Source organism: Cupressus sempervirens, chromosome 3 (genome assembly GCF_028749045.1).
Source record: "Cupressus sempervirens isolate cs-2001-9-10 chromosome 3, ASM2874904v1, whole genome shotgun sequence".
In the NCBI taxonomy this organism is placed as follows: Eukaryota; Viridiplantae; Streptophyta; class Pinopsida; order Cupressales; family Cupressaceae; genus Cupressus; species Cupressus sempervirens.
Genome location: NC_143120.1, coordinates 985,264,401 through 985,287,413, shown reverse-complemented (window position 1 = coordinate 985,287,413; position 23,013 = coordinate 985,264,401). Strand labels below are relative to the sequence as shown.

The window sequence follows — 23,013 nt, the reverse complement described above, 5'->3', positions numbered from 1 at the left end:
TGGAGGAGGAGTCAGTTCATGGTAAGCATCAACCTTTGGTCTTTCATGCAAGCCTCTTTGGCTACAATATGTAGTTGTGGAGAAATGAAAATACACGCTCACAACCACCTGGTTTTCTTCTTCAGTTGCCTATGTGTATCATTTTCGATTTGATCTTGTACTATTTTTACATTCAGTGAATTAGATCAATACAAATGTCCTTCATGAATGCCTTGTGCTTCCCAATAAGAGACTTTGATGCCCATATTTTTCTATGTTTATCAGTAAGCGATGAATACTTCATTCTATACTCATCATAGAAAAATAAACTGGAAAGCCTAAAATGCCAAGAATTTGAGGATATAATCGATTACTGAAAAACAAAAACAAAATAAAATATGGGTATCAAATTATGTTGTTGGGATGCACAAGGCATTCATGAAGGACATTTGTATTGATCCGATTCATCTGAATGTAAAAATAGTATAGGATCAAATTGAAAATGATGCAGATAGGCGGCTAAACCAAAATCTCAGAAGACATGTGAAAAGATATTCTTTATGTTGGACGTGATCACACATTACATTTATGGAAGATTTCCAAGGATACACATTTAGTGTTTAGAGGACATGCAACATCTTTAGAATATTGTTGTTGTGTCAACAGTGAAGAGCTTATATCAGGTATTTAAGATCTCTTCGAGAATCATGGCATTGGGAAAAGCCAGAATAAATGGCATCCTCACAAATTAATGATGGCAATGATATTGGATCGCTCGTATTAAGTTTTGTCAAGAATGCATAACCTTTTAGCATGAGAATGCTTTGCTTTAGAGCTGAGTTCTTATACATCAATAATACAAAGAGATAGGTATCTTGAATATTGAATTTTTGATTTAGCACTAGGAATAGTGTATGTTTTTAATATTGATTTCTATATAGACAATTTTATGAGTTATTAACATCTCTTGATTGCAAGATGTCACAAAAAGCAATGAGATGAATGTTGCTTTGATGCTACATATAAAGCAAGATGTTTAAGCTTAGAGGGAGATTACATCAACTATCTTTTTATTCTGATCAAATTCGTCACTTCTAAAAGAGGGTCCTTGTTGAGAGAGAATCTCAATCATTCCTATACATGCTTTTAATGAGTTATTCTCTATGAGAGAAGTTTCAGGTACAATCCTTCGTTAATGATTTCTTTCTGAGAGAAGTTCAAGGTGAAATCCCTTGTTGCACCCTCTGTGAGTAGGTATGGTTGATCCACCCTCTATGATGAAGCCTGATGGAGATGCAATCTTCTCAGCGCAAGTCTTAGGTGAAAGCCCTTGTTCCACCCTCTACGAGTAGGTATGGTAGACTACCCTCTACGATTTTAATTTATGTATTATGAAATAACTATGATGAGTTGTGTTATGCTGTGATAACATGTTTTATGTAATGTGAATTTACCATTGACATCTTTTCTTGCAACTATTTGTGTCTACTATACTAAAGATCTCTCTCTTGCTAAGAGGGAGGATCGAAGATTGTAGCTACGGTAGAGATCTTTATCTCTTATTTTATGTAACAGAAATATGATCGTTATAGTCATCTTCAACCAAAGAAGCCATTTATGATAATATTTGAGATAATATTTAGAGAAGTGTCATGCATATGAAAATGCAAAAAGCTTTATATTTGAAAATTGAAGAGATTTATAACTGTGTAATGAAGTCTTTTGGTTCTTTACATATTGTATCAAAGCGAAAAGCATTATAACATTTTGTTACGAGATAAGATAAGATAAAATTTTAACGTCCACGAGGCTAAAAATAGCCTATGGGACGGCAAGACAACTCAAGCAAACTTAAGTAACAATGTTCGTTGCTTGTGTAGGATGATGATGAGTCCACCCAATTGCTCAATGTACTCTTCGTTGAATAAGTTATGCCAAGAAATGTCACATATAGTGTCCGCAAATTTATCTCTACTACTCCTGTAGGCTTCACATTCTAAAATAAAATGCTGTTCAGTTTCCACTTTCCTAGAATTGCAAAGTAAAAACAATATTTTTTTGGTGTGGTTGGGTTTATCCCTTCAAGTGGAAATGATTTCCTAGAATAATCTTGTGTCATTTGTGCATCTTTATTTAATTTTTCATATTGTTGTTCATCATTAATTTCTGGACTAGATCTTTAATAGGTCCAAGCAATAGTTTTTCATTCCTTCCATACATTTGTTTCTCATATTTAACACCATTGTATTTTGCTACGAGCTAGAGGAATGAGAATGATTGACACTTGCATTTCTTTCAAGGTGTGTGGCTTTTTTACATCTAGACCCAAAGGAACCCTAGGTCCTTTCAAGAAACCCTTCCCATAAGATTTTAGAATTAAATCCTTGCTTAGGGTTTCACATAAAAGTCGCAAGTCTAAAATAGCCATTACCTAGGATCATTTTAATAAAACCCTTCCTCTGGTTGAATTTTGGATTAACTCCACTAAAATGGTTAGAAATGATTGGTATCCTAGGGTTGTTTGAAGCAACAAGAGGATGTGGAGCCATTTAACCCAAAGGAATTTTAGTGTAACAAAAATGGCCCACATCAGTCAAGCCATACTTCATTTCATTACTATTCTTGTTTTGCCACATTGCTGTTTTTCTCATTTTGAGCCATTTGTTTCATATGAAGGATGAGCTCCTCTTAGAAAATTTTGTCTAGGGTTTTCTCTTCTTCCCTCTTGCTTGCTTGCATGCATTGCCAAAATCTTGTAAGTTATTGTGTATGCCTACAATGGGGAAATTAGCAACACTAGAAACCACACTTGACTGGTAGTCACCTTTTCCTTGTACACCTAAACAGGTAAGGGCACTATAGCTATTACCTTGGAAGACTACTAGAGGAAGTGATCTCAAACGAGAGTTCCTACCCTTTGCACCATATGTTCATCCAAATCCTGAATTTTGTGCCATCATTCAAAGCAGTGAAAATTTTGAACATTAATTGCACACTCGAGGATCTTTAGTTAAGTTGTAATTACCCAATAAAATTGCTTTCATTAAATTATTGTTTAAGTTGTTATAATTGCATGCTATTTACATTTCTATCATAGATAAATCTAAATAAAATATGTAATTGTATAAATTTTAAACAACTTATCATATACAAAAGAAATGTAATACCTATCACAAAAGATATTAGCATTTTTTTCATAAAATCTCTCAGAAATAAAATTTATATATTTATTCAATAGATCACTTATTTTCATACTGAAATCCATTGTGTAAAATCCTCCATACAAAATTTGCTATTTTGATAAGCAACATGTTTGGATGCAAGATAAATGTATGTAAATACTCCAAAAGACAACTACACTATTCTACACGTATATCATACATTAATGAAATATAAATGCCTTCAAAAAAAACTTTAAACATGTTTTTATATAAATTTATTCAAAGGTCAATTTTTATAATTTCAACTCAGCTTTACCACAATATTCAAGAAATACTTTAAGCTCTTTTCCATCACATTCAAACAAAACAAAACAAGTGGCTAATAAGAAAATCTTAAAAACTATAACTAAAAATCAACTTCTAAACATTTTCTGTTGGAATGAAAATAGTAAAATACGAAAAAACGGTCAATTGGTCTTCACTCTGCTGGTAAAGATGAAAAGTAACTAATAAGCCCACAACAGATTCAAGTCTTACTCAGTGCAAGTCTCCAATGTCATTAAAAATGACAATGGGACCGTGGCCTGAGTGAATTTAGCAGTACCCTCCCTTTCAATTGTAGAGGTTCAGCCCAAAGTTCATGCTCCCATATCAAGAAGCTAAAATGACTTTGGTAAATGAAAAATCCCCCAAAAAATTGCAGAAAATCAGCCTTATTTGACAATCTTGATACTTAACCACTACTTACAACAATTTACTTTGTAGGCAATATATTCTTTAGTCTCACTGTAATACATACTTGTAACCAGGTCAGGAATCCATCCCAAAAATAAGAAAGCACATGTGAGTGTTTTCATTTCACTGCCATGTTACCCAGATTTTGATCTGTGTAGTTGCAAAAAATATTGCTACAATTCAATAAGTTGGGAACCAAAATAGCATGCACCAAATCAAACAACACTATGGGACATGCAGTGTAAACAGTACCCATGGGCAGACCAGAAAATGATAGACTATGAATTTCCAGCTATAAAGAACGGCCAGCAGTCTAATGTCTAAATATAACGAGTAAATTTTCATGCACACAAATGCAGCAGGCGAGAAGATTGAGCTCCACTAAGCTAAAGGATCAGACAGACAGTGCAGGTTTGGAAAGGAAATTATTATGGATTGGAAAAGATAAAAAATACATGAAGTCAGCATGCACTCAACAATGTCCCACATAACATTATTGGTGGTGTAATTAATCAGATAGCGAAGTAGCTTTGCTCCAAAAGCGGAAAATGAAGTGCCACAAGGAAATCATCTTACAAAACTATTCATTTGCATAGGTTGCTAGTTGCTACATACTGGATACAGTTTCAGTTATTAGTACAGCGCAATGCTAATTAAAAGGAACTCATCTTCCAGAATTCAGAATCATTGTTTTAGCTGCTGTCATTGAAGAGAAAACTACACGTACCATAAACACTATGATACAATACATTTGTCAGCATTGAGGAAAAGTTGACTCCTCTGTCAGAAAGAAGTGATCATGTAGCTTGCATGCAATAAGAAGCTCCGACTTGAGCCTCTTTACAGCTTTTTATTTGCCTAATCTAGTTAGGTACAGTACTAAAAGAAATAATTGTACACGAGTATGAACAATGGAAAAATCTTAGCATATACAGGCCATCATGCAAGTGTCATTTCTTACTCTTGCTGGTGACTCTGATCACGCTCAATGAAGTACAGTGCATCTTCTCTTGTTATCACATCAACGCGGCTTACTCTGTTTTTATGTGTGACGCCATAAATCTTATCTGCAACTTTGACAAGTTCCGGCCTGAAGGTAGTAGTTATGAATTGTGTGCTTGCAGTATCTGCCTGCCGTTTTATCATATCTTCCAGGTAATTAAGGTAAACATTATTTGGATCTTGCATTAAAATAAAAATAATCCAATAAAAAAGGAAGTGATTTAAACGCAAGCAAAGAACGTAATGTAGATCTGGAAAATACCAACTCTTGACTCGAAAAGACCAAAGTAAGCATGCACCAAGAACAAAGTTGATTAGAAATAGGATACTACCAACTGCAGTTCTGTACTGAGGATCTAGTGCTGCATCGATTTCATCAAAAAGATAAAATGGAGCAGGATCACATCGCTGGATTGCAAAGATCAGTGTCAAGGCTACAACTGTTTTCTGACCACCAGATAATTGTTTCATTAACTGGGTCTCACCTTTCCCAGTAAAAGATACCTGCAAGAATTCAGCATCAAGGAAATGTGCATATGTTCAAGAGAAAATATAACTGAAAAGGCATACGCATGTTTTCTTTTAAGGCAGAGCGGATCATAACTTTACCTTCACTTTGACTCCAATGTACTTCTCTACCCTTGCATCAGAGTCCATATCTCGATTTCCATCATCATCAGGATCATCTTCATCAACCTCACCAGCCTGCAGGGAGATTGAATATTTCCTTTCAAATATCGTTTTAAATTAATAAGATTTAAACCTGAAAATTTTCACACATCCTGATTTTGATATTATTTCTAGAACAGACTTTTCTAAACATTTAATTAATACCAATAATTCCCAGAAGCGAAGTATAAGGATTCTCAATACAACACAAAAAAGTTGTACGAATTACTAAAATTGATCATCACAAACTATAAAGAGTAAGAAAGAATACTTGAATAGTAAATGGCAACTATAACTTACTATTTCTCTAACACGTGTTCCTAAAAATAAAATGAACGTACCTTCTTTTTCTTCATTACCAGGGAACCATGACCACCTGGAACAAGCTCAGAAAAAGCTTCACGAAAGTTTTTGGCCACTCCTTTGAATGTCCTCTCAATAGATTCATCTTTACGTTGGTCAAGCACTGAAATTAATTCCCTAATTTTCTGATACAATTTCACAAGTTAATCTATTGAATGATCATGTAGCTTCTCTGTGCTGCTGCACATATATTCATATGTTACAAGCACAATTCTATAAGTTGTGTTATCTAAACAAAACAAAAAATAAATGACCTCAAACTAAGCACATTTCATACCTCATCACCAGCATCAAGCTCAGCCTGTCTCTTATGCAGCTCTTCTCTTTGTTCTGTGAAACTGACGTACTGATCCAATGCTTTCTTGTTGACATGACTGAACTTTTTTAGTGACTCATTGCATTTGTGAAGCAGTTTGTGCAATTCTTTTAGATTTTTGCGCTTGTTCCTGCACAATTAACAAACAGGAATACTTACTCAAAGCAAAAAAATGACTACTAGTGTAATTGTACTAGTCCTGGACAGAAAAATGAAACATTTAAGCAGCAGAAGTAATTGCATTGCAAAAACCCTCAAAGCCATTAAGAACTGCATAACCATACATTATTGTAATCAATGGGTAACTGTCTATTTGGTGGCAGTGACTGTATCATAAAACTGATTGGAGATTCCTTTTACAATGAGTGCTGCGTAGCACTTCAAATAAAAGAAAATAAATCAGATGTCTTCTGTCATCTATTGGCATTTTAGGGATGGGGTGTAGAACACAGAATTGCTACTGAAAGCGGGGAGGGAATATGAATTAGTAGTAAACAAAACTTGAATCAATTAAAAGTTTATTCACAAAAAATGTGAAAATTGAAAGGAAAGCACCAGACAAAAACTGCAAGAGAACACCACACAATGAAGATAGTACACAAGAATTGATGTGGAAACCAAAAATGGGAAAAGCCGCGGCTAAAAAAGCTGCTAGGACTTACTTAATCCAGGCTCAATGCTTAAAACAAATTACGATCTTTCGGGAACCAACCCAGGGCATCACCAAACACCCTTACGTGAGCACCAACTCACCAATTACTTAAGCGCCAATTTAGAATGTACAAAATTGAGAAATACAAATCTACCATTTTCCTTTTACAAATGTGAATGAACTAAGGGTCTGATACAGCAAAACAAATCTGATTTTACTCTTTAAAAAGATGACCCCAAGTACAAATAATCAGAATATAACTTCTGTGAATTGAATCCAGTCGGAAACAAAATAATACAATAGCTCTGTAGACTGCAAAGTGCTCAGGAGGAAAATGTCTACACGTATATCATTTTTGTAACTCATATTCTAAAAAGACATGATTTAAATAATAATAAATCAAAATTGAGAATTTGAGCATTGTTTCAAGACATGTAAACAAAACCATATACCTGATGGTCATAAACTTTATTTTACCTCAGAATTTGGCACTTCGCTATGTATTGATCAATTAAACTTTTAAGTCGTCATCAATCTGCTGCAATTACTTCAATACCACATATTACTATTTACATCAGAGAGTCTGTTTCAAACCTTTCAAAGCATAATAGTTATATTTCTCACATACTTACCATTGGACACTTGCCACACTCATTCAAATGAAGCTTTTATAGAGCTCTCCACACAGATTCCCACTGCAACTGCCACCTGTCCTTTAACAGCTAACTAATGCTTAACCTCATTTCTATCATGGCATGTTTCTTAATCAATCAAGTTTCTTTTTCACCCTTATATAACTTATAAAAGCGTCACACCATTAAAGTATTGCACTACATAAGACAATTCCTCCATGAACTCTGCTTAGCTTTTATGTAGTTAGGAAGTTCTTAGAGAAGTTATAACTGATTCCCGCTGCAACTGCCAACTGTCCTTTAACAGCTAACTAATGCTTAACCTCATTTCTATCATGGCATGTTTCTTAATCAATCAAGTTTCTTTTTCACCCTTATATAACTTATAAAAGCGTCACACCATTAAAGTATTGCACTACATAAGACAATTCCTCCATGAACTCTGCTTCAAATATGTGACTAAAAAGATTGACTTCAGATTTCAGGAATGCAGTGAATTTCACGAATGTTATCATGAACATATTTATTTGCCCATTTCTATGCTCATATTGATCATATAAAATATTTATAATTACATAACAAATAATGAACACATCAGATTTTGCAAGTTCCAAACCAAACATATCTCATGAGTTTCAAACCAGGTGTTATATTCAAGGTGATGGTGATTACTAATAATTCATATGGTTTGTGATTATATATTGCATCCAGACAATCATCATAGCAGATATATAAAGAGGAAGAGTAAGAAATATCTCAATTGAGAACAACTGATAACAACAATATAAATATGGGGTTGACCTGCAGTGCAATGGCAACCTTTGCCATTGCAAAGCTGTGTTGGAATGACAATACAGATTTGAAACCCAACCCATGCAGGGGATCAATGAACATGCCCATACACGCTGTGCACAGGCTGAGTTGCACGGAAGTTACACTGATGTCAGTGCATGGTGGTTGACCACAGACTTGGTGGACGACAGACAGCATTTGAGATTTGACCCACGTGCCCCTGGGGAGTTGATACTAGCATTCATACATGTGCTGACGGAATATGCTGTTCTAGGGTCCATATCAACAGAAGAGAAAAGAATGGAGTGATAAGGGTGAAGGGAGGCATAAGGAGTGGAGATTAGGAGAGATAAGGATGAAGGGAGGCATAAAGCATGGAGATATGGAGAGGTTAGGAGACTATGGAGTGATAAGGGAGGGCATAAGGAGATTATGGAGTGATAAGGAAGGGAATCATAAGGAGATTTCAGGAGTGAAGGAAAATTGATTGGAGGCAAGACTAACAAACAGTCAAATCTAGGAGGTTTTAATGCTTTACCAGCCACATGTATACCTAGGGGATGGGGTCCCCCAACCGTGATCCCACTGGTTCAAAGTTCCAGTCAAAACAGATTACAAATTAAAAAAATACCATCAACATGAAAAAAATCATGACAGCCCCAGTATAACAGCATAACAAATTTCAATAAAACATTATAATAGCAGCCTCAAACATCAAAACACAATAGTCTATGAAACAAAGCTTCATTTGGGCTATCATATCCAACGACATAGAGAAAATCTGGGTCACTATCACTCTCTGGCAGAAGGTGATCATCCAATGGTAGCCACTATGGTTGGTGCCAAATGGTAAACATTTTCAGAGCAAATAAAAATTCAATCATACAAACAAATAAAATAGTGCACTTTTTCAATTTCAAAACTCAAGAATGAAATTTTGCAAGCATAGTATGAGACTCGGACTTGGGATGCCTTGGAAAATTAAATTACTTTTAACTTTTAGTGTGTGTTTCATTGAATATTGGAGTTATAGAAGCAAACATTTTTTTTACAACTTCAATTCTTTTCATAAGGCAGGAAACTTCCCTTGCTGTTTGGGGACAGCAAATGGCACGGGACATTTCCTGATATTTTGGTCAATTTCTGCTCATTGGGACGGAAAGTTCAGGGACAGGAGACATGTCCATGTGAATAGAATGTTTCTATAGGTGTAGTAAGGACTGTAAAAATTAGTCTTCCTCAATGTATGTCATATACAGTTTTATTAATATACATATATTTATTTTAAGCTTTTTAGGTTTCAACCACAATTTTAGTGCTATTTGAACTTAAAGTGACGAAACACACTGTAGAATGGTTATAGTACAGTAAACCAAAACACGGATTCAATATTACCAGGATCAGCATATGCACTTATTACCAATGACAATCATATCAAGTATGTGTGAGGTAAATAGTATTACTTATTTCCATGGTTACGGGGAGACTCGTCTCCCCCCTAAAAGTCGCGTCTTGGAGACCGAGACGCATCTCAAAGACTTTTCGCATCTTCGGAGACCTCAAAAAGGTTGGAGACTTCATGACAAAGTCCCCTACGTCTCCCAGTCTCCTAATCCAAAAAATGAAGTCTCTTGATAAAATTTAAATGTAAAATATAATATTAAATAATTTCATATATTTTAGCCCTCATTTTAATATTTTTAATGCAAGAATTAAGACCAATGAGATACAATATTGTGATTATGTGAGTTTTGAAATATTTGACTCTATATTAATGTGACATTACTATTATTATTTACTTTTTGTCTTTTAGTTTTATAGTATTACTATTTTCAAATTTTGTATTTAGTATTAGACTTTTTAAACTATTTAAAAAAAGTTATTTGCCGTCTCCAAGTACCCCCATCTCCTATCATTGAAAAATTGCCATATCGGTACCAATACCAGTACCAGGGACCTCCAAATCTCCCCGTCTCTTGGTGACCTTGCTTATTTCTTACCAAAAACAAGTAAATCATTCACATTCAAATATTTTTAAATAAGTGCTTGGTTGGTTAGGGAGACCAACCGGAACATCCCCTTGCTACCTAACTACCCAAACCCACTATTATCTCTAATTACATTATTGTTTTATTATGCTCTACACACACACACACACATTTGATCTTATATCATTTATGTGGTAGCTCCCATCATTAACATATTATATGCATTTTACGAGATAATCCCAACTTATTTGCTGCTTTTAGGTTCCAAATATGATTTGTATGGATGCACCCAAAGCAACCCCAAACCAGCTGCCCCCACCAAAAAATTGAATGTCATACCAGCATTTCCAAACCCATGACTTGGATTTGCTTCTATTAGAGCCTAGGTAAATTCCATATCAATTTATTTCAACACAAAAGGTTACGCATTAATAGAGGTCCCAAAATCCAGGGAGTGCAGTGCTTTGCTTTGTTCCTTTTCCAATCATATTCTGAACTCAGGTCCTCCTTTTTTGTTTCCTTCTAACCTATTGAAAATCCTCTATAGAAAGAGGACACTTACCAAATTCAAGCTAGCAGAAACATGATCCATAATCTGTATTAACAGACATGGATCTTCCAACTTATGGATATTAATGATTAAAACTTAAAAGCATAGCTCAAAATATCGTTATCAACTTCTTACCACCAAGGGCAAAAAACAAATTAAAATGACAAAATAGCAGAGATAAATTGGCAACTTATCAGCAAAATATTTGAGAGTTATAAAATTGCTTCAATTTAATTAGAAATGCACTTTTTTTTGCAAAATTCAATGAGGAGATGCATCACATGAGCCAATAAATGAATAAAAAAACAAACATGATACGTTTAGATATATTAAAATGCAAATAGGGTACAAAATGGCATCCTGATGTGGAATGTTGATGGCTGGTACTGGTAGCCATAACCTGATAGTCTAAATTCTGAAGCAAACAAAAGAAAGAAAATTGTCTTTGTAGACCTGTAAGTAAATACAAGTACAAAATGTTCTACATATTTATCTTTCCCAACAGCCCTAGCAAAAACAACTGGAGGGGTAAGATGTTTAGTCCTAGAAGTCCGTTGTGCCTGTAGCTTCTCCCTCTGCACAACTGACTGTGGATTGATTTATATTATTAAACTCAAAGTTGTAGTGTACTCCAAAAATAAAATCGTACTCTGGGGGTAACACCCCAACAAGATCAAGGGGCAACGCTCCCAGTGTCATGACCAAATTAGCAACTTCAGAACTACAAACAACTTGATGGTGCACACCATTCATTTTCTTCATACTTTTAAGATGCTCTAGATCTCTGCAAATCGCCTCTCTTTTCCTTGAAACTCTTTTCTTTCTCCCCCAAACAGAATTTGGCAATTTAAAAATATGAAATGAACTTGGCGGTCCTTATTAGTTAACTGCAGGTGATATTTAAACAACTCATCACCGGTTTATTGGCGATAAAGTTGAATATTTAATTGCCCAGTCAAACTTATCGTAATAAAACATTTTATCGCTGAGACAACTGCAATATTTTAAATACATCAAACAAATTTAAAATAACACCTAAAATAACATTTAAGTAGATTTTTCCCCACTGAATGCCTTGAAGATTTTCCCAAAAGATTGCCTTTCAAGTCTATTTCTATTCCAAGTTAGGTTGAAATATTTCTCACGAAAAAAATCCTGCTACTGATGCAAATTTAGCCATGAATTTTCAATAATCTGCAAGGTTTTATCCTATGTTCCGGACGCATCCTAGGGCCCTATACATCTAATGCCGACATGCATCCGATGCTGATGCACACACCGCACTTGGACACGTGCTGGTAGTCATTGGGAATTTCCCTGTATAAGATGGTGTATTTTTGAACTATCAATTGACATTTAATATATGTCTTTGGCATTTGGCATTGATAAATGATGAAGTATCACACTCTCAAATGATTTAGTTTTACAATTCTATATATTTCTTTAATTGTTTTAATGTATATACATACACTCACACATGCAGACACATACTCAAACGCATGCAAATGCCCCAGCAAAAATTTTGACATATCCATCTACTGGGTTCTTGTACCCACATCTGTCCCTGCACCCGAACTGTAACTTAGTTTTTATCCACCATATATGGACGAGAGGATTGGGTAGCTTTATCCATTGGTACTTCATAGTTTTGACATAGGTTAAGGAGGTCAATGTCTAAAACCAATGGTTGCATGCCCAAATTGCTCCAAAACTAGGACCCTTGAAATCCACAAGCCTTTAAAGAGACAATAAAAATGCAGACTTTCTAACTTCAACCACAAAATTATTGATCCAATAGTTCAATGTATTAGCCCTGTTCATCATACTGTTGATTTGTAAATGGTTGTTGCTCTCAAATAAAAATAGAGGTTTGAGTTTGCAATTAGTGTACAATCACAAGCTTTTAGGGAAAACAAGCATGGGAAAGTTATACTTAATTTAGATCACATTTGATTCATCATCCTGATTAAGCTATTTGTAGATTGCAGATTAGAGAAACGTCATAGAAAATGAGAAAGAGATATGAACCAACATTTTAAACAAATCTGCCACCTGTGCCATGCAGATATTATCACTTCAAAATCAGGTCTAACCAGAAAAAAAATGTTTTGTTTGCAAGAAAAAAGATGTGTTTATAATGCATGTAATTCAAAGAACTGTTGTTTCTAAAATTAGGTCATATGACTTTTTGACATTGTCTATCAGACCCTTGAAATTGTTTTTTCTTGTCATTTTTTCACTTCGAAGAAGCGAATAAACAAATTTAATGAGCATCCTATGCAATTGCAAACATCAAACCAGACATTTTGTGAAAATATTTGGCAGAGAAGGAGCCTACATTGAGTGAAGAGGAGTTGGAGATCCTAAATGAGGTTTTTTAGGATCTCCAACTCCTCTTCACTCAATGTAGGCTCCTTCTCTGCCAAATATTTTCACAAAATGTCTGGTTTGATGTTTGCAATTGCATAGGATGCTCATTAAATTTGTTTATTCGCTTCTTCGAAGTGAAAAAATGACAAGAAAAAACAATTTCAAGGGTCTGATAGACAATGTCAAAAAGTGAGATCCTAAATGAGGTTTTTAATGATCAAGAACTGATGCAGGAGCATCCTGAGTTAAAGGCAACCAGCACAAGTGATTATTTTAGTGGTAAATCTTCACCAATTGGCAATTCCATCTCTTTGGGAAATCGTCATTTGGCGAATAAAGCCTACATATGGGGTCAACCATGTCGCCGAGATATTAAATAATTTGGGTCCAAATCTCAGGCTAATTGCTCATTAGTTTACACATAATTGTTCCCAAATCTCGGTCCAATCGCCAATGTAATCTACATTTAAGCCAGTTATTTTTAAAATTTTGCTAGCCTTTCCCTAATGTTTTCTTATTGGACAATGTTATTTTTCCCTTACGATAAAATAATATTTTCCTTTGGGTTGAGCATTGCCTACCATTTTACCGACACGTATCTCCAACTACCCTCATTTAGCCAATTATTTTATATTTGAGCTTTGGGACACGTGTCCTAATTTCAGGAAGAATTAGATTTTATGTTATAACGTTTAAAATTAGGTCTGAAATAGAGTCGAGGCCATTGATCTATCTTACATTGATGGTCCAAATAAATTCCTTTCACCATAAAAATGATAACATGAAAAGTGATGACAACCAAGTTGGCAATAGAAAAGGACACATTATTAATTGAATCTTAGTGGATTGGCAGACTACAAGTACATTGTACAATGTACACTTGGCATGTGGGCCATAGACCACTCCTGACTGTAAATTTACCAAAAAAATTAAATAATCTCTTTGTAGCAACCATTATTAGCCAACTATATTAGTATTTTGCATTATATGAAACAATTAATTCGCCTCTTACATTACAAAAATGTTTATGACCAACAAAAAAATCCCCTACATTTATTTGCATACCAAAAAACATAATTTGATTCGCCACTATTATTATGAAATTTTGATATAGAAAGGAAAATTTTGGCAATAGAAAATAATTTTCTCCCTTGTCTCAAACAAAAAAATTGCCCTTGATTAGGAATTTTTCCTACACATTTAATGTTGAATTCTCCAGCATTTTATATATTTTTCTCGGGATAAGTTTCTTAAAGTTATCCCTGATCAGCACCAAAAAATTAAAAACGTTGGTTTGTTTCTTCATTTCTGGTTTAGTGGTTTAGTATCTCTCTATTTAGTTTTAAAATCTTGTCTCAGCTATATCATGGTTAGCTTGTGAAATCCTTTTTAGAATTGAGCATAGGAATCTATCCATTATTCTACAGCTCAAGAAATATGTATACACATTTGGAAGCATAGATACAACATGTGGAGTTATTGAAGATAGTTCAGCCAATATTATGTAACCTTTACAAGCAGAAAATTGTAAACAGATTTTGCTAAATGTTGTAGTTCTGACAGCTCTAGTAGAAATGTCTACAGAGCTATAGGCAGGGCACGCGAATATTGCCACAAATGTTGGATATGTGCTCAAAGACTGTAGAAACAATTTCAGTTTCTTTCAAGTAACTTGAATTGGAAGATGCAAAATTTCTATAAATAAATAAATAAAAAACTTTCACTAGCATCCTCCAACACAAGCAGGGATGTTTGTTAACCACCTATGGATAAAGGTAATTTAATGCGTGCTACTGATAAAGAGTTATAACAGATATAAGTGCAAGGTAACATTTGAGAATTGCCAAATCTTCCATTAATCTCAATCAAGGTGTTAGTACCCGATATGGTCACAGTTTTTAAACTTTTAGTTTCAGAAGTTGAACCTCTTTGAACCACTTCGAACTGAAGTTCGAAGTAGTTCAAAGTAGTTCAACAGTTCAAAGCAGTTCAAAATGGTCCAATAGCCCAAATTGTTCATTCAGCAGGTTTAGTTCAACAAGTTCAGAATCTCATCATTTAGGTTCAGGTTCTGCCAGTTCAATAGTTTCGAGAAACTGCAAAAGTACAGGTCAAGATAGAGATCAGCTCAGTGGTTCAGAAAAGTTCATCTTGCAAGCTCATTGGTTGACAAAAGTTGAAGTGCAGATTCTAGTTCCCAATATGAGTTCAATTCTGATGTTTGAAGACCCAACGTTTGCAGGTTCGCGTAAGCAGATTCAGAGGTTCACATTGCTAAGTTTGAAACACGGTCCAATACTTTAGTATGCAATTTTGAACACTTCCAATTCAAGATAGAAAACTTGTAGTTCAGATAGAGCTTTGTGATAAAATCTCGGAGTTGGATGATACATGTTGAACAAAGCATGGTGATCGTGTGTGTAATAAAAAGGGCTTTTCCTCCTAATCATTATTGGACCATAATCTTGATACCAACTGGTGATTAATATATATTAGAGGACTGAAAGTGACATTTATGTTTGCCTCTCAATAGAAGACATTGAACATGCTGAAGCTGAGACTATGGTTGAAGGAACATTGGATGGATTTACGTTTGATTCTAATGATGAGGGAGACACACAAATTTTTGAAATGCTCTTTCCTCATAAAACCAAATCATATCATTTGTCACCATGAGGTTTGGATAAGCCCGAAACACCATGCAAGAATACAAACTGCAAACACGGATTCTCTGATGACAAAAAAAAAGTCATATTTCAGAGGTCATAAATCCCAAATTAACTGTTGGATCTGGCTGAATTTTAGATATTTCTTGGAAAACCTAGTCCTCTAAATCTTCACCAAACTGTTTTGTCATATTACATGTGGATCAAAAGTTACAGGGTCTTGACTGCACCACTATCGGATCAGAAATAACAGTCATGAATTGCAAATGGAAGAAAATAGTCATATTTCGAGGGCCATATCTCTCAATCCGACCGTTGGATCATGCTGAATTTAAGATATTTGTTGGAAAACCTAGTTATCTAAATCTTCTCCAAATATTTTTATGAGATTTGCTATGGATCAAAAGTTATAGGTTTCTGTTTACACCTCTATCGGATCAGCAATTAACAATTACAGAATGCAAACAACCAGATTGGGTCTCAGTGCGGGGGGCATAACTTCCAATCGAACTATTGGATTTGGCTAAATTTCAGATATGTTTCTAAGAAGCAAGTTACACATGATCTGACAAAAGCATTTTTCAAACTCATTCCTGGTTAATGAGTTACGACTGATTGAGTGGGACACTGTCAAAACTATCAATGGCAGTTATAAAATCATGACAGAACATTATCACCAACAAGTGCCACCTGTCAGCATGAGTACGTCATAGGGGCCATGAATCTGCAAAGATATAAAACTGAAAGTTATATCCAAGGAAATGTAATCCAAAGATGAAAAATCATTAATTGACACCTGTCAATTAGTTATGTACACTTGTCCAAAGCAGATACAGCCACATGAAGATGTTAGAACTTTGGTTAATAATCTTTGAAGACTCTCACATAGGGAAATATTGTAAAACTGAAAGGTCACCGAAATAACTTTGAAACGGATTATTATTGATCAGAATAAACTTTAATAAAGTTTATGAAAGTAAGCTGATGAGGGAAAATGAAAAACTTCCTGGGAATGTGTAAAGAAACAGCTGCCAAGAAGCAATTACAAGAACTGAAAGGGGGATTCATGCAGAATTCTATTTAATTGAGAAGGTAAGTTATAGAGGGGGTTTCACTTCTTTTCTGAACTGAAGACTTTGAGCTGCAGAACGGAAGGGCTGATGGGAAGTTTTATTTTCTGTATTTTCTGAGAGAGAAACAGCAGCGCTTGGTTTTAATTTCTGAACTTTGTGTTGGAAAATAAGGAATATTCTGATTTTTGAATGTGTCCGGGGGAAGGGAATTCAAGTTTCCTTTTTAATTGATGATTTAGATGCATAATGTAATTAAAACTTTGTTGTTTCTGCATTGTTAGAGGAGGGAGACTCGGGAGATAGTTGCATATTGGAGCTTCGAATCTGGGCAATTTTCTCTCCACTAATCATCATCTTTGTATGACATTCAATTTTCTCTAAATGCATTTATGTCATGAATTCCTGAATATATTTGATTTCAAAGTGTTCTAAAAGCTCTGTTTCTTTACTTTCTCAGATTTCATTCTATTTGTAACGCTGCATGCAAATGAACTTTGTGTCATTTGTTAATACTTTTTTGTAGTCTTTTAAGTTCCCCATCTACATTGTATTTACAGGTAGATGTTTGATATCCTTTCATGCTTTCTGGTAAAAGCACTCACATTTAATTCATTGAATATCTTGTACGGGGAGCTATACCCGATAAAATTTAGAGGAAGGTTATCAACCCATGATAACCTCTCCAACTATTGGTGTTAGTTTGTCCTTTCACTTGGGCATTCAAGGTCAGATTTGCACACATCTCTTCAAGGGACAATTTGTTCACTAACACAAGGTTACATCAAGTGATAAGCACCACACTAGTGATACCAATGATAATGATCTCCTTCATTTGAGATAGTGTACATATAACCCCCGAGGGGGTGCAACATGAACTGCCGCGACCATAACTACCTACGCCTCAACCATAGTAACGACTGATGAAATAATTAATAATTACTAATAGATTTGACGACATGTATGATTATACCCAACAACATCAACCCCCCACTCCCACCCAATATTTAAAAAAAAATCGCCCCCTGATGAAGTACAATCAAAATGGAATGATGGTAAACCCAAACTACTATATACAAGAGAAAGAAAATCAGGATCAGAGAGGTTGAGAGTGCATCCTTGATGTTGTATCCATAGATGTTGGTGGAGTGGTTGTTAGCAATCCCACAACTCGTAAGCCTGTTGTGTTCTGAGTTGCAAGTCCTGATTTGTGACCAACTTCTCCATTGTCCTCTTCACCATCATAGCTGCCTCTAATAACTACTTCTCGTTGGCATCTAGTTCCCCCATAGAACTCGCCAAGCGTGACTATAAGACAACCTCAACTGCCCTAGCCTCCTCTAGCTAAGCTGACAAAGTATCTCTCTTTGTCTACATGGCTGCCCTCTTTGCGGTCCATGCCTCCCTCTCTTGAACGAGTTCTCCCTTCACCATCCATAGCTCAGTTGCCAACTACATCTGAACTGTCTCATGCGTGGCAGGGATATGTTCTAAGTGTAGTAAGGTGTAGTAGCCATCCCTGAAGGCTTGCTCAATCTCCCTAACCAACCTAGCTACAAAGTCTCTCTTGCTCTCTCTTGGAGTGCCCAGTCCTCCAACTTTGCATAGGACTCTATCGCAAGCCACCCCCTAAAATCATAGAAAACTCTGAACTCCTTCTTCGTGAATTGTACTCATACAAATGTACGGAGACTCTCCAACTCCACAATCACCTCCTCCTAAGTCCGTGACTAAGCAGAGGTTGTCGCTCTCCTAGCTCTTGCGACCATCTCCTACAAGCACTGCTCCATGTCACCCTCTCTAAAGTCCATCCTACTACACTCATGTACAAGGCCCTACTCCACACTCACTATTGCAAGAGTTTCTTGAGTAGGCTCAATGACTAACTCTGCTAGAGTCTTTGGCTCTCTAGTATGCTCAAAGTCTATATGCTCCAACTCTACAGGCATTGGTTGCGCTAGTGAACTCTCAAACTCTAGATTGACTATCTCTTGCAAGGTTGATTGGTTGTGTCGTGGACAGTCTAGGTTCCCCACTCAGCCTCACCACTGCCATATTGTTCTTGCTTCTCCATGAGTTCACCTCTATTGTCTCCTCTATAATCTTACCTCCCCCTAATCTCTCCATCTCTTTGCATGGCTCTCTCTCCTACATCTCAATCTATCCAGGTTGTCCCCCATGTGACTCAACACCTAGTAACTCCACCTCACGTCTACTCTTGCCAACATCTTATGATATTCATGGTAGAGTTGGTGGTGGTGCAAATGAACTAACTCTAGGAAGAGTTGGTGGTGGTGTAATTGAAACTAACTCCATTGCCAAAGGTACTAAAGCTATCTCCGTCAAGGGTGTTAATAATACCTTCACTAACGGTAATGCTATCATGGGTGCCATACTCACCAACTTACAAATCTGGCCAAGAGTTGGGATCACTGCGAAGGCCACCAATCCTGTCGATATCGATACAGTCAAGTATGTAGTGTTTGACAAAAGAGGTCAGGTAAACCAAACTTGAGTGGGCTTGGTGTGGGCGTCAAGGCAACTACAAGCTTAATCGAGTCGCCCTAAACCACATGATTGTCCTCCTCTCCTAAGGTACTAGAGCTCTCGAAGGTCTCCTCCTATCCACTATCTACGTCCTCTGACTCTGACTTAGAGACCACTTGCCTCTGTCACTCTTGCCCTAAAAGTACCTTCTAATTGGTTGATGTCATGCCAATGTTCAAGTGACTCTAGCACATGATGTGTGGCTCGCCAAGCATTATGGGGCCAAGTCACACCTCCAATTGGTCAGGTGAAATCTACATGTGTGTGGTATCCAAGAATAGATTGATGGTGTAGTGTGGCATGTAATATGTTTTGTGCTGTAGAGTCATGAACTTTAACATTCTCTTCGCCTATAGTGTAGCCCAATTATATATAGTGTCATTCATTAAATACTATTTGAGGGAGTGTGATATCTGAGGAGGAACTAGACCCTCTCAATCTACTCCTTACTATATCCATGATACATCGACATGGTACTTTTGCAATGAGGGACTTCTTCATCACTTGCCTTTTTTATGCCTTCACCATAGACTCCCAGCTCTGCAAGAGTAAGGCCTCGAGATAACATATTTATCCAAAACTCCTTTGCCTCCCTAGTCATCTTACGCACCTTCGTGTAATTTTTTTTGCCATTGCCCTCTAGTATGCCAAACACTCGTGTAAGCTCCATGGTCCTAAATGGAACTGTCATGTCCCACTTGAGATATGGAAGTTTGCTCAACCAGGAATGTCTATCAAAGGTGATGAAGCCAATGATCTTTGCAAATTTGGGGCCTCCATTTAAGAAATAATGTTAGAAACTTGATGAAATATCGCCTTTGATGTCAAAAGGGATTCACAAGCAAGGAAATGGGAGTGCTCAAATAATCAATGACCAAAGTGCACCATTGAGTGAAGAAAACATAATAGAGTTTATGGCACTATTGGCTTTAATTTTTCTTTATGTGTAATCAGGTGATCTTAACATTTCACCATTGTGCAGTAGTTGTATGGAACTTTCAACAAGAGCTGGTTACGTCAGTTGCAGACCATTTGTTGCAGCATCCGGATTGTAACACAAATAACATATATGTTACTAGTGATCAAGATTTGCTTACGTTTACTATAAGACACATTCTCATTCTTTAGAAGAAGAGATAGAGCAGGTTTCAAAAACATAAACAGCATATTAATGAAGGAGTATCTTGCAAAGGGAACTTTGAGCTTGTAACAGAAGATTGACCCAAGCAATCTTGAGGCCTGGTTGTTGAATTTGAAGGCAAACTTATTGACATGTCTACCAAAACAAGGCTAAATAAAATAGGAAAAAGCATCTGATATGTTTCGTTGGATGTCACCAGATGAATTCCAGAAAATGATTAAATTGTCTATTGGCACATTAAACCGTGCTTCTTCATCTCCATTTGATCACATGTTCAGCCTTATCTATGTCTTCATCATCTGTTCTGTTTCAGGAATTTTGTTCTAAGTTTGAAGTTTCTAATAAAAGAAGAATGATTAAGTTGTCTATTGGCACATCAAACCGTGCTTCTTCATCTCCATTTGATCGCATGTTCACCCTTATCTATGTCTTCATCATCTGTTCTGTTTCAGGAATTTTGTTCTAAGTTTCTAATAAAAGAAGATTTGAAGATAGTCACGGAACTATCTATGCTACTGGTTATGTGCTAGCGCAGTGTATGGCAGGAACTCCTCCTATTCCAAGAGATGTGCTGCAAACTTCGTTTAATGGCCTTGGTGGATACTATCAATTCCCAAAATATATATTTGGAACAGTTGCCGATGTACTTGGTCTTGTAGGATTGCAAGGCCGGTTGCCTCTTTATCGGCATGGTGACAAATCTTCAAAAGCTGTAGTGTGGGGCTATCCACATAGGGTATACCTGGAAAAATTATCTGAATGAGCATCTGAACATGAAGGCCATTGTCAGAAAAAAGAATGAATGACTGGCTTTAAAGGCCTGAACCAACTTTGAGGAAAGCAGTGGCCAAGATGACTGGAGATAATAAACCAGCCTTCAGTAGAGACCACAGAAAAGCACAAATTTTATGTGTCGGACCAGTAGACATGAATAACCGTAAATCACCAATTTGTGAAGACTAGCCAAAAACAATATTGGAGTTTTGAAAATGAAGTTACATTGTCTGTACAAATAAAAAAACATGCACACAAACCTTCCACTCCAGGCAGGGATAATAAAACCCGATAACGACAATATGAAAGAAGCCAACTGAATCCAATACAGGGAAAATCAACAGAAATATTGGGATAAGTCAGGCCCAGCTCGATGGAGAGATTCTAACACAGGAGCCACGAGCAATCACAGCAACGGAGGAGTCAAATTAAAGGCGGATAGGGAAAAGTGTTGACGATGTTAAACATGAGAGCAGAACTCTCACTTTGGTGTGGCTGAAGTTGGATGCAGACTCAAGAGTATATATAAATCGAAAATTCCCATCATCCCCAATATCTGCATAAAATAATTTCTTGTCTATAGTCTAAATATTAATTATTTTAATAAAAAACAAAAAATCTTTTGTTAGAAATTATTCAAGGCAGAGAGTACAAATAATTTTGATTTGTCATTTTACTTTATGATCAGTAAGAAGATTATTGAATTATTCCAACAAAGCTTATGCAAGGGATCTTTCATCCCATTCCTTCTTTGTTTGATTATTTAGGGATAGGCATGAAAAATATAGGTGTTTCCTCATCTCTATCTAATCTGGCTTTCCACTAGAGAAGTCAAATTCCTTTTACACTAACATTGAATAGCATGAAAGAATTATCTTTTGCATTTGGTGTATAGGGATAAGTGATGATATTTTAATTAAATATCGTCTCATAAAGTTGTACATAATAGTCATTATTGTAATTGACTCTATTGCCCGAATAAACCAAGCACCGGTCTTTCAAACCATTGAAACAATTATTGGATTCATAGTCGAAGTACAATTCTCTCCAATATCTCCTCCTTACAAGCATCAACCTAGTTATTATATAAACATTCAATCATATCAAAGCATTCAATTAACTTTATTTTGATCGAGTTCAAAGACCTTGAGAGCCTAAGAACTAATAAAGCTTAAATTCACTATAGAAGAGCTTTGAACAAAGTGATCAGGTTTGAAGTAAAGGTTCACACGCCTAGGTGTAGCGAAGTCTGAAATGCAAGCGAATTTGAATATTCCCGTTTGTTGGCCAGAACTGATTTGAAATCCTATTGGAGATTTGGCAAGCTCTTAGATTTCCAATCTATGGTTTTGTGAACCAAAAGATTGGCGGCTATACTAGGGAGAGTTGCTTGCAACAAGTGATGTGAAGTTACCCAGAATTTTAGATTTCGTAGATTAGAATCAAAAAGCAGTTATATCAATTTGTTTGGGAGCGTACTCTGTTGGAAGTGAGAATACAAAAGATCAACACATTCCTCGAAAGAGATGGCGACTCTATTCAATAAAGTTTGAGTTGGTAGCTTTGATGAGGGAGAAGACTAAGAAAGAAATAGTAGATAGTTTTT

The 23,013-nt window shown here is 35.9% G+C and overlaps 1 protein-coding gene across 1 annotated transcript in view; it reads right to left on the bottom strand.

Annotated features, from left to right (window-relative positions):
- Positions 1-4,447: 4,447 nt before the first annotated feature.
- Positions 4,448-23,013, bottom strand: part of TTN7 (Structural maintenance of chromosomes (SMC) family protein) — a 209,268-nt gene continuing 190,702 nt past the window's right edge. The window contains exons 24-28 of the mRNA XM_089822696.1: positions 6,187-6,355; positions 5,888-6,034; positions 5,487-5,582; positions 5,207-5,381; positions 4,448-5,023 (exon numbers count right to left, since the gene is read on the bottom strand). Coding sequence (XP_089678822.1) covers positions 4,833-5,023; positions 5,207-5,381; positions 5,487-5,582; positions 5,888-6,034; positions 6,187-6,355 — 778 coding nt within the window. The 3' untranslated portion in view covers positions 4,448-4,832. The remainder of the gene's footprint in view (positions 5,024-5,206; positions 5,382-5,486; positions 5,583-5,887; positions 6,035-6,186; positions 6,356-23,013) is intronic.